Raw genomic sequence first — 15,213 nt, 5'->3', positions numbered from 1 at the left:
TTTGGTTGTAAAACTCTGCCTGAGGAATTGAATCACTATGCTTTTCCCTTTTACAGAAAACCCAAATGACAAATTTCTACTTGAATTTGGTTCTAGGAAGAATGTGCTGTTTCTGACTTATCTTCAGAAAATGAAAACTATATAACCTGACATGTTTCCTGTCACACCAGCAGTCCTAAACCTAGAACCAAATTATACTGCCTAAGGGTTAGGGTCGCTATGAGTCGGAATCCACTCCACGGCAACAGGGTTTTTTTGTTTGTTTGTTTGTTTAAGGGTTACTTCAACATAAAGAAGACAAAAATCCTCACAACTGGACCAACAAGCAGCATCATGATAAACGGAGAAAAGATCGAGGTTGTCAAAGATTTCATTTTACTTGGATCCACAATCAACACCCATGGAAGCAGCAGTCAAGAAATCAAATGATGCATTGCATTGGGCAAGTCTGCTGCAAGAGACCTCTTTCAAGTGCTGAAAAGCAAAGATGTCACTTTAAGGACTAAGGTATGCCTGCCCCAAGCCATGGTGATTTTCACTCGCCTCATATGCATGCGAAAGCTGGACAATGAATAAGGAAGACCAAAGAAGAATTGACCCCGTTGAATTATGGTGTTGGTGAAGAATATTGCATATACCATGGACTGCCAGAAGAATGAACAAATCTGTCTAGGAAGAAGTACAGCCAGAATGCTCGTTAGAAGCAAGGATGGTGAGACTACATCTTACATACGTTGGACATGTTGTGAGGAGGGATCAGTCCCTGGAGAAGGACATCATGCTTGGTAAAGTACAGGGTCAGCAAAAAAGAGGAAGACCCTCAACGAGATGGATTAACACAGTAGCTGCAACAATGGGCTCAAGCATAACAAGGATTGTGAGGATGGCACAGGACTAGGCAGTGTTTCGTTCTGTTGTACATAGAGTCGCTATGAGTTGGAATTGACTCGACAGCACCTAACAACAACAACGACAACAAGGGTTATATCCTTGCTCAACTGGAAAGCTTAAACACATCTATTCCATTGGCTTCTTACACATCTCCTGTATTCTATTTTAAAAAGAGGCGTTCAACCATAAAAAGGAATGAAGTTCTGACATACGCTACAGCCTGGATAAACCTTGAAAACATGCTAAGTGAAAGAAGTCAGACACAAAAGGTCACATATTGCATGATTCCAATTATATGAAATATCCTGAATCGGCAGATCTATAGAGACACAAAGTAGATTAATGGTTGTCTAGGGCTTGGAAGGATTTGGGGAGTGACTGCTTAATAGGTATGGAGTTTCCTTTTGGGGTGAAGAAAATGTTCTGAAACTAGTATTCAGTGACATTATGGTCATTATGTCGTGCAACCATCACCACTGTTTCCAATTTTTTCCATCATCCTTAACAGAAGCTCCATGCCCCTTAACAATGACTCCCTCTTTCCCCTTCTCTTCCACTTCTGGTAACCACTAATAAACTTTGGTCTCTATACACTTGCCTATTGTAGATATTTCATATAAATGGAATCATACAATATTTGCCCTTTTGTGTCTGACTGATTTCACTCAGCAACATGTTTTAAAGGCTCATCCATGTCATAGCATGTATCAGAACTTTCTTTTTATGGCTGAAAAACATCCTGTTGTAAGCGTATACCACATTTTCTGTATCAATTCACCTGCTGACAGACACTTAGGTTGTTTCCATTGTATGGCTATTGTGAATAGTGCTGCAATGGACACTGGTGTACAAGTATCTGTCTGTATTCCTGTTTTCAATTCTTCTGGGTATATACCTAGGATGGGGATTGCTGGGTCATAAGGTAATTCTACGTGTACCTTTTTGAGGAAATGTCAAAGTGTTTTCCATAAAGGCTGTGCCATTGTACAATCCCACCAGCAATGAATGAGGGTTCCAATTTCTCCACATCCTTAACAACATCTTTATCTTATTTGTCTTCTTTAATCATAGCCATCCTAGTGAAGGTGAAGTGATACCTTATGGAGTTTTGATTTGCATCTCCCTAATGACTACTGGGAGTTCCTGGGTGGTGCAGTTAACACGCTTGGCTGCTAACAGAAGGCTGGAAGTTTGAGTCCACTCAGAGGTGCCTCAGAAGAAAGGCCTGGCAATCCACTTCAAAAAAACAGCCACTGAAAACCCCCATGGTGCACAGTTCTAGTCTGACAGACATGTGGTCGCCATGAGTCAGAATCACCTCAACGGTAACTGGTTTGGGATATGCTAATAATGTTGGAAGCTTCAGAGTCATGTTTTTAACTGATTCTAAGACATTTCCATGTAGTATGTACAGTTGTAGGCCCATACATTAAGACTTATTTCCCCATTGAGCTTATCTCCAACATATTCCTTCTCCTATAACTGGTATTTTGATGAACGGGAGCAACAAAAAAATCACAGGAATCATTCTCAACTCCATTCTTTTCTTCAACTGCTACCTCCACATGGCCACTTGAATCCTCCCAAATCTCTCAAGGCTGCTTCCCTCTTTCTGTGTTTACTACGATTACAAGGTTGGTCTTCCTGCCTCCAGTTCTCCCTCCCCTAATCCGTCACACACAGTGCTACAAGACTTGTCTTCCTAAAATACACAGCTAGTATGTCATTCTCCATGTAACATTCTTACTGCCTAACCAGGACTTACAAGAATCTCGACACTGGCTATTCTTCTAGCCTCACCATCTCCAATTCTCCACTCCTCCCTCTACCAGCTATGTTCCAGCCCCAACAAATCACCCAGTCATTTCCATAAGATACGATGCTCTTCCATATCCTTATACATGGTATTCTCTCCACCTGAAATGCTCCTCCCTCCCTTCTGTCTAGGAAATTGTTACCATTCTTCAAGACTCGGTGCAAATATCAACTCCTCTATGAAGCATTCTATGACTCATCAAGCTGGGTTAATTGTCCTCTCCCTCGGAACCTCACAGTACTGGGTGCACACCACTGTGCGCTTTGTCATGTTATACCACAATTACTCCATCTCTATATCCCACAAGGCTGTGCATGCCTCAAGGGCAGGAACAGGAAGGTATCATTCACCTGGCTCAGCTCACCCTGGTGCTCAGTGAATCCTTCTGGAATGAAGCCATGAACAGATAAACAAATGAAGGGTTAGTTTGTCTTTCCCATCCACCGTGGTGCCTGAGCCCTAAGTGTTCCTGGAGATGAATCTGGAAGCAGTCTTCCCCACAGTAGTCTATCAGATTACAGGGTATTACATGCTAAAGTAGCCCCTGATGCAGCACAGGACTAACTCAAAGCCAAATTCCTGAGTGTCCTCCAGGTCAAAAGGTGGCTATGGGATTTCTGCACTCTGGTAGCAAGGTTAGTATTCAAGATGCCACAACTGAGTAGGGTCCCTGCTGTGGTCAATCCACAGTGGCCAGGCCTCTACCCTCTGAAGAGCACTACCCATCCATGAGCCTATTCCCTCCCAACTGCACTCACTGAATCCATTCTCACTGAGCACCTACTGTCTATCAGACACTGTGCTAGCTAGACACAGAGGACCAAACGAGCTCACCATCTAGTTAAGGCCATAGACATTATCAGCAAATAAATAAGACAGATTTCATCCATTCAAGACATACTCATGGAGCACCTTCAATGTGCCAGCCTCCATTCTAAGTGCTGAGAGGACATCTTGAGCAAACAGACAAGAAGCCCTGTCCTCATGGAGTCTTTATTTTAGTGGAGGAGACAGTGAATAAGATGAACCAGTGAAATACATAAAATAGGAGAGAGTGACAAGTGCCCAGGAGAAAGAAGCATGGGGCAGGGGGAAGGAAGCAAGAAGGGGCATGAAAAGTTCAGACAGGGTGGCCAGGGAAGGTTTCGTAGCAATTAACTCTTAACACAGAGACATGAAAAAACAGGGCTGTGGAGACACAAAGAGGGAACAATTCCTTCAAGGGAAGCGGGAGAAGGCTTCAGAGAGGGTGTGGTTTTTGAGGTGGGGTCTGAAGGATGACCAGCGGCTTCCGGAAGGGGCAGGGAAAGAGCATTCAGGTACAGTGAGAGTAGCACGTGTGAGGGCAGAGAAGCACTGAAGGGCCTTGTTGCCGGGAAAAGGGAAGGAAGGGGCTTGGCGCAGTTTGAGGACAGTATGTCTGGGGAGAAGTGATGTGAGCTGATGCTAGAGAAGTCAGCAGGAACCAGATTGTGGGGGATTTGATGCCATACAAAGAATGGATTTTGTTCTGTGGGCAACAGGGAGCCAACAACAGTCTTAGAGCTGAGAAGTACACCGGTCAGCTTAGCTTTAAGGAAGATCGCTAGGAAGGCAGTCTGCAGGGCAGACCACAGTGGGGATGACCACACAATGGGGACCAGGTAGAAGAAGGCTGCAGCTGCAGCCTAAGGAGATGACAACTGGGCTTCTACTTCCCAGGGAACTTGCCCTTGACATCCATGAGACAGGACAGCTCACCCCGGAACCACACAGCACGCATCTCGATTCCTCACTCCCACGGCAGTGCTTACATACCTGAAACAAACAGGTGTCCGCTTCAAAATGCCAGTGAGATGACAGCTCTTTGTCAAACACACACAAAAGGTTTCACACTTGGCAGCAGAATCCACAAATTAATTTTCTTGTTCAGGACTTTAAGTGAAGAAACGCTATGATGGCTACGTGTCTAGGCTTCTGTGTCACCACTGAAATGGCTTTCTTTCTATGATGGGTTCTGCTTTATACTTGCACTAAATGTTGTGCCAATTGGTCAAAATGGTTATGTAAAACTTGGTGGAAGAAAACAAAAGTTAGTAGTCAAAGTCAAAGAGGGTATTTTATTCACCCACTCAGCTGCTACTCCCCACCCTCCAGGGTGCCGTATGAAGACAAAAGAAATAAAGCTTGCTAAGTGTTCTCCCAAACATGAAAGCAATACTGCTCATTCTAGGTGTTCTGAAAGATACTGAAGAGTGGAAGGAAGGAAAGGAGGCAGGCAGAGTCCCGCTCTCCAGATATCCTAACTACTAACCGTCAGTGTTATTTCCTTCCGAGCTCTTTTCTACAGAGACTTTTGTTGTTGGTTGTATGGAATGGTGATGATACTTTACACGCAATCTCGCCATGACACCACATTTTGAATAAGTCCCACGGATCATTTTCAGTGACAACAAGCCAAGAGTCCCAAAGGTGAAAGGGACTGTAACATTTTCTGTAATTCTAAGTTTTGATGATTCTTGCAAATATCAGCATAAAGTCTCCTGCAGACTTCTACTGATCTGTCCCAATTTGATCCTTGGGAACCAAGCGGAATCTAATCCCTCTCCACAGAAAGGCATTTCAAATATTCGGAGTAAGCTCTATCAAGGTCTCTCTTTAGTCTTATCTTCAGACTGAAGATCAACATTTGTTTCCATCATTGCTCACAGTGTAGCTGTTAGCCTGGTTCCCTTTGTCTGAACTCACTCTAGTTTCTCAATGTCCCTCTTAAAATGTGGTACCTGGATTTGAACACGACACTTCAGATGAGACAACTGTCTCATTTTATCTGGCCATTACATTATATGTGTGTTAATCCAGCCTACTGTTATATTAGCTTTTAATCAGTTGTATCCAACTGCCAGCTCATACAAAGCCTGGATTCCTGTTGAGACAGACTTCCTCCATCCTTTATGTATACAGTTGATTTTTCATAAGTAAATGTTATCTATGCTAAATTTCACATTATTAGTTTTGGTCCAACATCCTAGCCAACTGAGATCATTGCAAACTCTGGTTCTGTCATGCAGCACATTGGTAGTCTGCTGTTTTTCACATAGTGGACACACATGCCTTCTATGTGCTCACCTGCATGCATTAGAAAGGCTGGAGAGGACGGCCCCACACAGCAAGACATCAGCATCCACCCTTCCTCGTTGGCATAAAGCTTTAATACAAGATCTACAACTCCATCTAAGTGCGCTGCCACCATTGAGCCCACGTTTCTTCATCAGGGTCTGTCATATGCCTTGATCCAATCAAGACACTGCATCAGTAACACTCCCAACAGTTTATATCTGTTCTAAGTAGTTAAAGATCATCCACCTAAATGATTAATTCTGGACTTTTGGCCATTAACTGTCAAGGGTTGACATTCTGCTCACTGCTCTGTTAATTTCCAAATCTCCTTTCACATTCTGGAAAACTAGAACATTTGCACAACTCAAGTCTTATTCAGAAGTCAGAATCGACTCATATAAATAAAATGCCTCCTCTCAGGACCCTGTGGCCTGATCCACACACCAGTGCCTGATCCACACACCAGTCCCTATAAACACTGTGCTATAGGTGCTGCCCTAAGGTGGGGCAACTATAAAAGGAGCTCTCACAGCTAAAGCAATAGGAATAAGAAACAGCAATTTTCAGAAGTTGGGCACAATAATGAACATAATGAAAAAAATAGATCAAAAGATGAAAACTAAGCTAGATTAGAACTGTCCTGAAGAACTGGTGGGGTAAAAGCAATAAAGTAAAAGCTAGATTCCCCCAACAGTCTCGATGTCTCCTGTGTATAGGGTGCTGGTGGGCTACTCTTCTGTGTACCCTGGACCTATTCCCCTTTAGTCCATCCCATCAAAATACACCTGCCCCTTCAGGCCGACCTGGGCAAAGGCAACCATAGTCCTTCTGTGGCAGCCGCAGCAACTATTCACTGGGGCATCTCTTCTTTATCTCACTGTTCCATCAAGTGTAGGGTTTCTCTGAAATGCTGTGGCAAACATTCCATGACCGCAGAATGAAAATACAGAGTGGCAATAGGCCACACCATCACCATCCCAGTTGTAAACTTCTACCGTGTGCTTTGTAATTGAACACTTAGAAAGTTCTAGAGAAATGGTCCTTAACCAGGGATTTACATCAGCATCCTCCTTTGTAAAGTTTTAAAAATACAAACGTGCCTGGAGCAGGGCCCTAGAAATTCTGATTATATGAATTTATCATGAGAAAATTTTATCATGAAAAAAATAAATCAAATACTACCTCAATATTACTAACTCCTGTTATCTGGGGTATCTGTATTATTTGTTAAGCTCCATAAGTGGTTCTCGTGTGTTTTTGGTAAAGAACCACTGTTCTGCATCTGACTTCTCCAAACTTGCAAATGGCTACAATTACCAACCCTTCCCCACTATTTGGGGGACTAAAATGTCTTACTTTTTAAAATTCACTCTACTCTCTACATATATAGGTGTTAGTGTAAAATGAGTTTTGCAAAAGCCAAAAATTAAGAGTTGAGCAGCAAATCTATTCCCCATGTTAATCTGATCCACAGTAAATCTGCAAGGTAGCAGTGAAACAGTTCAGCATTATCTTTAAGATTTAGGGTCATCTTTACGTTCTTAGAGTCTACTTACCGTTTCCAAACTTCTTAAATAAAGACGATAATTTGTGATGTATACTCTTCCCTTAATGGGGCCATTGAAAGGACATATGTAAATAACTTCTTTGTCTATTAAGATAAAAAAAGTACCCTAAAATAATGGAAATATATACCAAAATACACAACAAATGGCACTAATTTAATATAAACTATTTGGCTAAAAATAACTACAATGGAAAAAAATCACTGCAAAGGTTTAAAACTAGCATCGGCAATGTTTCTGCATTACCATGCTAGGTCAAGGTGGGACGGTGGGAGAACTAGTGGGGCCACATGTCACCTCCAAGCACCAGCAGTGCTTCACTGAGCTTGCCCACAGTGCTGTGACAACAACTGGAGAGCAGAAGTGAAGGAGGGCACTGCTGCTGCTCCCCTCAGGTGGTTGTAAAGGTAACTATTTAGCTATTTCAACCAGAGAGAGGATGGCCATTCACCCAGGACAGTCTCATGGACCAGCCATCAGACTGGATGTCGAGGTTTGCCAACCTCTATCCAAACAAGCATCATGATGTTTTTAGTAAATGAATGTCAGCAGTAGAACTGTTTCTAGAGTTGGTAGAATCAAATATGAGGAGAAATTAAATCCGAAGGTTAATTTATTATAACAGAAATATATCTTTCTCTTATCTTTCAAGGATGTTCTTGAATGTGCTAATGGCTTTTAATTTTTTTTTTTTTTAATTCTGAAATCCCTTTCTCCTTGGGTGCTAAATGAAAGCTACCCAGTAAGGCTACTTCATTCTAGTTCAATGAGTTACTACCTTGATTACAGTTCTGGCACTGATACACAGCACCCGAACAACATATGTGGAGACCACCAAAAGTAAGACATGCTCTTTGCTCTTATCCAGAAACTGGCATGGCCACATCTCGCTGATTCCCTTTTGAAGATGAGGAAAATGTGTGCAAGTTTGGGGATCAGGGATAGAGTTCCTCACTGTGCCTGGCTAACTTCACAAAGGCACCAGCCATATCTACAACCTTCATCTAATCAGCACCATGTTTTAGTCGTTTCAGCTAAACAACCCAAATCTTAGTCAGTAAGCCTAGAAGTTCTCTGAAACAACAGGAATCTTATCCTGTCTAAATACATGGGGATCTGAGAGGAGGGCGTTGACCCTAACATAAAATTTGGACGTCCACAATGTCAGCGCTTGGCTCAGAAGCTGTCAGATGCTTCTGGACTCTTAAGCCAGAATGATCTGGCCCTTCCAAAGTAGATACTTTCCTTTTAATACGAATTTATCATGACAAAATAAATCAACACATCAAAATGTTACCTCAATATTGCTAACTTCTGTTATCTGGCAAATGAAAGATATTTTAAACTGATAAGGTCTCATCTATTAATGTTGCTAACTTCTGTTATCTGGCAAATGAAAGATATTTTAAAATGATAAAGTCTCATATATTTCAAAGAAGAAAAGAGGTAGGCTTTAAGTCTTTACATTTATCATTTTAAAGCATATATCATAGACTGGAAATCTTAATATCATTTTGTTCTTACAACCTTAAGCCATGAGAGTTTAGAGCTCCAATGAGACTTTCAAGAGATAATCTGCATTTTTCCCCTAAAAAACTCTGAGTCTTTGGTACAGAGAAAAAAATATCATTATCCCGGTGAGCATGACACTCTGGAAAGAACTCTTTGATCAAGAGACTACCGCCAAGAGTTCTCTCTATAGTAACACTTCTAAACAAAGCGAGCCTAGTCGTCTAAATTTGACTTGTAAAGAGTAACAGAGGTTGAAGCCACCTGACACTGCAAATCGTGACTCCCCAGGCGCCTTACCAGTGATTCGCGTTTCTCCTGGCAGGCGAGGGACCGCCTCACTGAGCTCCCGATTAATTCCATCCCGAGGAGTCTGGAAAGGAATGAGCGGCATCAGGAGTCAGGACATCACACCTGTACAGGTCTTTAAGCAACCTGAACACACTCAACTAGAAACATAGTTTGTAAAGGAAAAACATTGATATGTTTACCATTACAGAAAATTGGCACAGAGAATTCAAACAACTAAAAAAATAAAATTTAGCACCAACACTCTTTAGATGCGTTTACTTCTAATCTGCATTTAAATGTTAACAGGCTTTTCAATATTAATTTTTTTCGGCAACCCTTTCAAGCCTTTAAAAGTACTAGCTTTCAGAAAAGTGATTTAAAAAAAGTTAATATTAAATGTATTCTATAGACACATAGATACTGTGGTGAGTTTTTTTTTTTTTTTCATATTAAATATCCAGTGATCTTTTGTTAAGAGCAGAAACGAAAACTCCATTTCAATGGGGGCCTTAACTCAACAACACTACAATAACTAACTAGACTCTTCTTACAATGCCAGAAAATAACTGTTATTAACTCTTGGGTTTCTTATTTTACTAAGATCATTCTTCATGGAGGTAACCAGATAAGAGGAAAGAGTGGTTTGTCCAGAACTCTTGAGTGGTCAATAATTCCTTTAGAAACCATTTACACAAACCATCATGTTACCTTACTATTTTTGTAGGCCTCTTGGTTTTAGAGGGATTCCCAGGCATGCCTCCTTTTTTTGTCAGACAGCAAAGCATTAATCACTAAGCTCCACAGGCGATTTTGCCATAGATGTGGCTTGGGCCTTGGATGTGAGGTAAAGTGGGGAGGCGTCTTTCAAGTGAATCAGCTGCCCCCTGGGATTACTACCCAATAATGGGCTTCATAGTCAGCTTTCTGAGAGATGAGGCACATCAGAAGGATCTTTTTAGGTAAAGGGTTTTTTTTCCAGCAATACTTTTCATTTGTTTTTTTCTGGCAGTTTTCCAAAATCACACTGCAATCATTTTATTTGTGAAGTTAGGGCCTTTTTGAGAATTAAAGGAAGTAAAATATATGAGAACACTTTTGTGAATTATAAAGGGCTATGCAAATTGAAAGGGCTATGCAAAATATAAATGGGTTATGCATTTCTCTTATTAAACAAGAGAAATGCAAACTATATATTAAGGTAAGATATAACCTATTTTTATGCAAACGACGGACGTCTTCTGTGTTTGTTTGCCAACTGCACCCTCCCCTCCCAAGGTATTTTCATAAGCATGCTATGCTAATTTTTTTCAGGAACATGTAAGAAAAAAATTGGCATAGCCGCATTTATGAAAGTACCTTGTGGGGGGAGGGCGTGGTTGGCAAACAAACATAGAAGGTGCGGGTGATTTGCGTAAAAATACAGTAAGCTGTCAAAGAAAGATGTTTTGCTGGATTTTTAAGAGTTTTCTCTTTTTTATTGAAGTACAAAATTAAAATTCCTAGCCAAATTTAAACATTTTAATGGTGGTAAGCTAAGCATTTCAACTAGGAGAACAAGATGAATTGTTCCCAGCCAGAAATGCCTTCCTCAATGAGGAGTAAAGCCACACATCTTATATAAATAATAAGATTGGAAAGAAATTAATATTATCTTTTAACACTCACTAAGAATAAGTATAATGAACAAAGATTAATATTCAGTACATTTTTTAAATACCAAAGTCCTGGGTCAGGAGAAGAAAGCAAAATCCAACCACAAAATAAGGGAAGCAAATGTTTGATTAACATAGGCTACGTAGATAACATAGGATTAACATAGGATATACTTTATGATACTCGTGAGGAGTGTGCCTCTTAGCTCAAGTAGACACAAGAGACTAAACGGGCAGCTTCTGTCCGGAGGTGAGATGGGAAGGCAGAGAGGGTTAGGTGCTGGGTGAACTGACATGGGGAATGAGGGGTGTACAGGAGGAGTGTGCTGTCTCAGTATGGGGTGAGCAATTAGGGTCTCATAACAATGTATGTATAAATTTTTGTATGGGAGACTAACTTGAAATGTAAACTTCATTTAGACTGCAACAATAAAAACGACAGTGCTACTAAAAACAAAAGCATGAGCAGCAAAAAACAAACTAGATAAATATGACCTCATAAAAATTATTTTTTGTTGTTGTTCATCAAAGGACTTTATCAAAAAAGTGAAAAAGAGAACCTACATATTGGGAGAAAATGTTGGGGAACCATATACCCATTAAGGGTCTAATATCCAAAATATATAAAATACTTCTACAACTGAACAACAGAAAGACAAACAACCAATCAAAAAATGGGCAAAGGACTTGAACAGACATTTCACCAAAGAGGATGTTCAAATGGACAATGATCACATGAAAAGGCCCTCAGTTTCAACACTGTTTCCCATTCCGTTGCTGTCGAGTCGATTCCGACTCCTGTGACCCTGTGGAACAGAGTGGAGCTGCCCCGTAGGGTTTCCAAGGCTGTAATCTTTATGGAAGCAGACTGCTCCACCTTTCTCCCATGGAGCTACCAGGGGCTCCAAGCAAATACATAGAAACTAAAAATTATTAGTAGTTACCAGGGACAGAAGGGAGGAAGAGAGGAGTTTTTGCTTAGGGGGCACTGAGTTACGTTAATGGTTGTACCCGATAATTTGGAAAAGGTTAGCAATAATGGCTGTACAACTTGAAAAATATAATCAATGTCACTGAATTACACATGTATAAATTGTTGACTTGGTGTATGTTTTGCTGTGCATATCTTCACCACAATAAAATCATCATAATAATGACGTAAGGGAAAGAAAAACAAAAGCAGCAGCAGTCCTATCACCAAGCCACCTTGTGCTGCTGTTTTTTAATAGTTTGATCTGTTAGTGCTAATTAGAAAACTATCTGGGAAAGGTAACTGGGTGTGACACTGGTTAGTTGTGACTGAGTACACATCCACCTTAACTGCAGATTATAGATCAGATAAAGGAGTCCAGACTCAGCGGGAAGGAGCCAAACCACTGAAGAGTGATGTCTGCTCCAGGCTGGAGAGAGTCTACGGGTATTGAGTGTGCCAGGTATTTATCAAAATGTCAGCAGTTCGAATCTACCAGCCACTCCCTGGAGGCCCTATGGGACAGTTCTACTCTGTCCTGTGGGATCGCCGTAAGTTGGAATCGACTCGATGACAACGGGTTTGGTTTGGGGGTATAGTGGGGGATGGCACCACTGTGTAGAACTTTTCTGGCTGTGGTTTTACATTGATATTTAATATTTTATTGATTGATTGATTTCTGTCACTGGACCATTGGCTTTATCATCTCCTTGACATCACCATCTTTGTTATTTTTAATTTGATTGATGAGTGATTTTATCCGACTATGTAACTAATTATCAATCATAATAAATGTTTTAATCTAAAAAATACACAGGATATACCTTCTATTAGAGCAGCATTACATAAGGACTTATATTTACTTTCTTGAAATTACTTTTGTGCTTAGCACTGATTCTAGTACCATAAAAGATTGATTGATATGATTACATTAAAAACTTTAAACCTCTGTATTTCAAAATCTGAACAAAATACCAGAAATATAATTAAAAGGCGGACGATAAACTAGGGATAAGATTTATAACAGTCATAAAGAGTTAATTATCATAATATACAAAGAACACTTATAAATCAATAAAAGAATTCCCCTCCAAACACTCCAAAAGGCAAACAAGCAAAGGACACGAACAGTCACTTCACAAAAGAAATACAAATGGACAACACACAACCTTTTTGAAAAGGTCAACCTCGTCAGTAATTAAGGAATATAAATTCAAAGACCATTTTTCTCCCTTCTGACTGCTTGGGAGTGTCAGTGAACCCTTCTGGTGGATAATCCAGTAATATGTATCAAGGGCCTTAATGGGCAAAGAATAAAGCTTATTTTAAATTCATTCCTTCCTTTCAATATACATTCCAAAATCTCCCTCTAATTATACAACTTTCTCTTTGATACTCTGAAAACATTTCCAGTTAAAGTTGTATTTGTTTTGGGTATGTAATATTTTATAATCATCATTAGAAAATAATCCCAATGTTTAAGAATGTGTAGCAGCCTGCTCCGTGGGCCCTGGCTTTCAATAGTTTCTTCTGAAAGCTTTAGGCGTTGAGGCGGGTTGCCTAGTACCTTAAGTGGATCAAACACCCTGTGGTTGCAATGTCTGGTGTGTGTTAGTTCACAAGCTAGAGGTTCTCAAAAATCAAGTTATGTGAAAGAATTTACAAATGTAAAACTCTAAAATCTTTTCAGGAGCAAGGTGGGATAATAAATAAAACCATATGTATTAACATGTTTATATAACATGAATAAAAAATGAAACTAACCATTTAATCAACCCTAAACGGCTGCCTAATATTCAAATATGAAAAGAGAATGCAAAGAAAGATATAGACAGAAATCTGGAAACTCAACTTACCCTCTTAATAGACTCGTTCTCCAAGGAGTGGGAATTATATTTAGGAGTTGGTGCAGAAGCCATACTGGAAATTCTAATAAGAAAGACAACATTCAATAGCAAGTGAATTTGTATGCAATTTCAAACATATGCAACATCTGATATTTAAATATTTCAACTGAGAAAAACGATTGGTATTGTTGTTAGCCGCCCTAGAGTCGGCCCCCGACTCATGGTGACCCCGAGCACAACAGAACAAAACGCTACCGGGTCATGTGCCATCCCCATGATCATTGTGGACCGGATCATTGAGAACAAACAGTACCACTTCACATTTAAGGCCCCGCTTCCCTACTAGGCACCAGTGGGAATCAGACATGCAATCGACTAACCAGAGTCCGGGTGTTACGTGAAAGAACTCTGATAAAGGCACGGGGAACTCCATAGTTCCACTTCTAGGAGTTTATCCCAAACAAGTCATCAGAGAAGTGGGAAAGATTTATACAGAGTGAAGTCCATCGCAACACTGTTTACCATACTGAAAAACTGGGTCGGGGCGGGCGGGGGGCGGGGGAATCCAACGATAAGGGATTGAACAAATGAGGGTGTGTTTATATAATGAGGAAGGCATGTGCATACAGAAAGAAGTTTATATGTATTTACAATATATTAAGAAAAAAGTAAATTACACAACAGTAAATACAGGGAAAACAGAAAAGGGGAAGACATAACAGATATTCCAGACATTCTTAAATTGTGCAACAGGCCTTAAATGCCCACACTTCTTAATTTTAAAAGATGATTTACTGAGGCGGCCAAGCAGAACGATAAAAGGATGGGCAGTTTAACTCATTCTATTTTCTAAGAATTCTGTTTTCTCCAAATTAAGGCAGTTTAAAGTGGCGGGGATTTGATTTAAATCAAATTAGTAAGATTTGATTTAATCAGTGTTTTCAAGGGAAAGCATATGCTTCATTTAAATAATGCATATTCATGGCAATTCGGAGATAAACGAAAGCATCATGTTCAGAACATACACAATACTGTTTCAACGCAAGGATTTAATTAGACTTGTGACGATTACGGCAACAACAGAAAACTATGTAATGTTTTAGTTATTTTCTTTATCAAAGTTAACAATACAGAGACACGTGAAGTCACTGGGAAGCAAGCCACATCCAATTCAACAGGTGACGGTGGAGATTTATGGGATCTTTTCGCCAAAAGCTGCATTAAAAGGGCAACCACCCTTTTTACAAACAAAATCCAGCATGGAGCGTACTCACATACTTTGGCAAAAAACCTAGTGATTCCATAGCTGCGCAGTGCTACTTACTACACCTTAAGAAAGATATAAATGCTCAAAAGACTTGAAGTAGGAACTCAAACAGATACCTTCATGCTAATGTTCACTGCAGCACTATTCACAATAGCCAAAAGGTGGAAACATCTCAAGTGTCCATCAACAGATAAATGGGGAAACAAAATGTGGTATACACATACAATGGACTACTACCCAGACGTAACAAGGAATGAAATTCAGATGCATGCTACAATGTTGATGAATCTCAAAAACATGCTAAGT

The 15,213-nt window shown here is 40.2% G+C and overlaps 1 protein-coding gene across 4 annotated transcripts in view; it reads right to left on the bottom strand.

The window, feature by feature from the left end:
- MTM1 (myotubularin 1) overlaps positions 1-15,213 on the bottom strand; it is a 119,991-nt gene that overhangs the window by 67,198 nt on the left and 37,580 nt on the right. For 2 of the 4 annotated variants that reach the window (XM_023725505.1, XM_023725506.1), the window contains exons 2-5: positions 13,650-13,722; positions 9,181-9,253; positions 7,363-7,457; positions 4,448-4,504 (exon numbers count right to left, since the gene is read on the bottom strand). In XM_023725505.1, the coding sequence (XP_023581273.1) occupies positions 4,448-4,504; positions 7,363-7,457; positions 9,181-9,253; positions 13,650-13,712 (288 nt within the window). In that variant the 5' untranslated portion in view covers positions 13,713-13,722. Of the gene's footprint in view, positions 1-4,447; positions 7,458-9,180; positions 9,254-13,649; positions 13,723-15,213 lie in introns of those variants that run through there. The other 2 variants (XM_004390714.1, XM_023725507.1) reach the window with 2 other exon arrangements.

Source organism: Trichechus manatus, unplaced genomic scaffold (genome assembly GCF_000243295.1).
Source record: "Trichechus manatus latirostris isolate Lorelei unplaced genomic scaffold, TriManLat1.0 scaffold00323, whole genome shotgun sequence".
NCBI lineage: Eukaryota > Metazoa > Chordata > Mammalia > Sirenia > Trichechidae > Trichechus > Trichechus manatus.
Note: the sequence above shows the minus strand (reverse complement) of the source record. Positions and strands in the feature narration are given on the sequence as shown.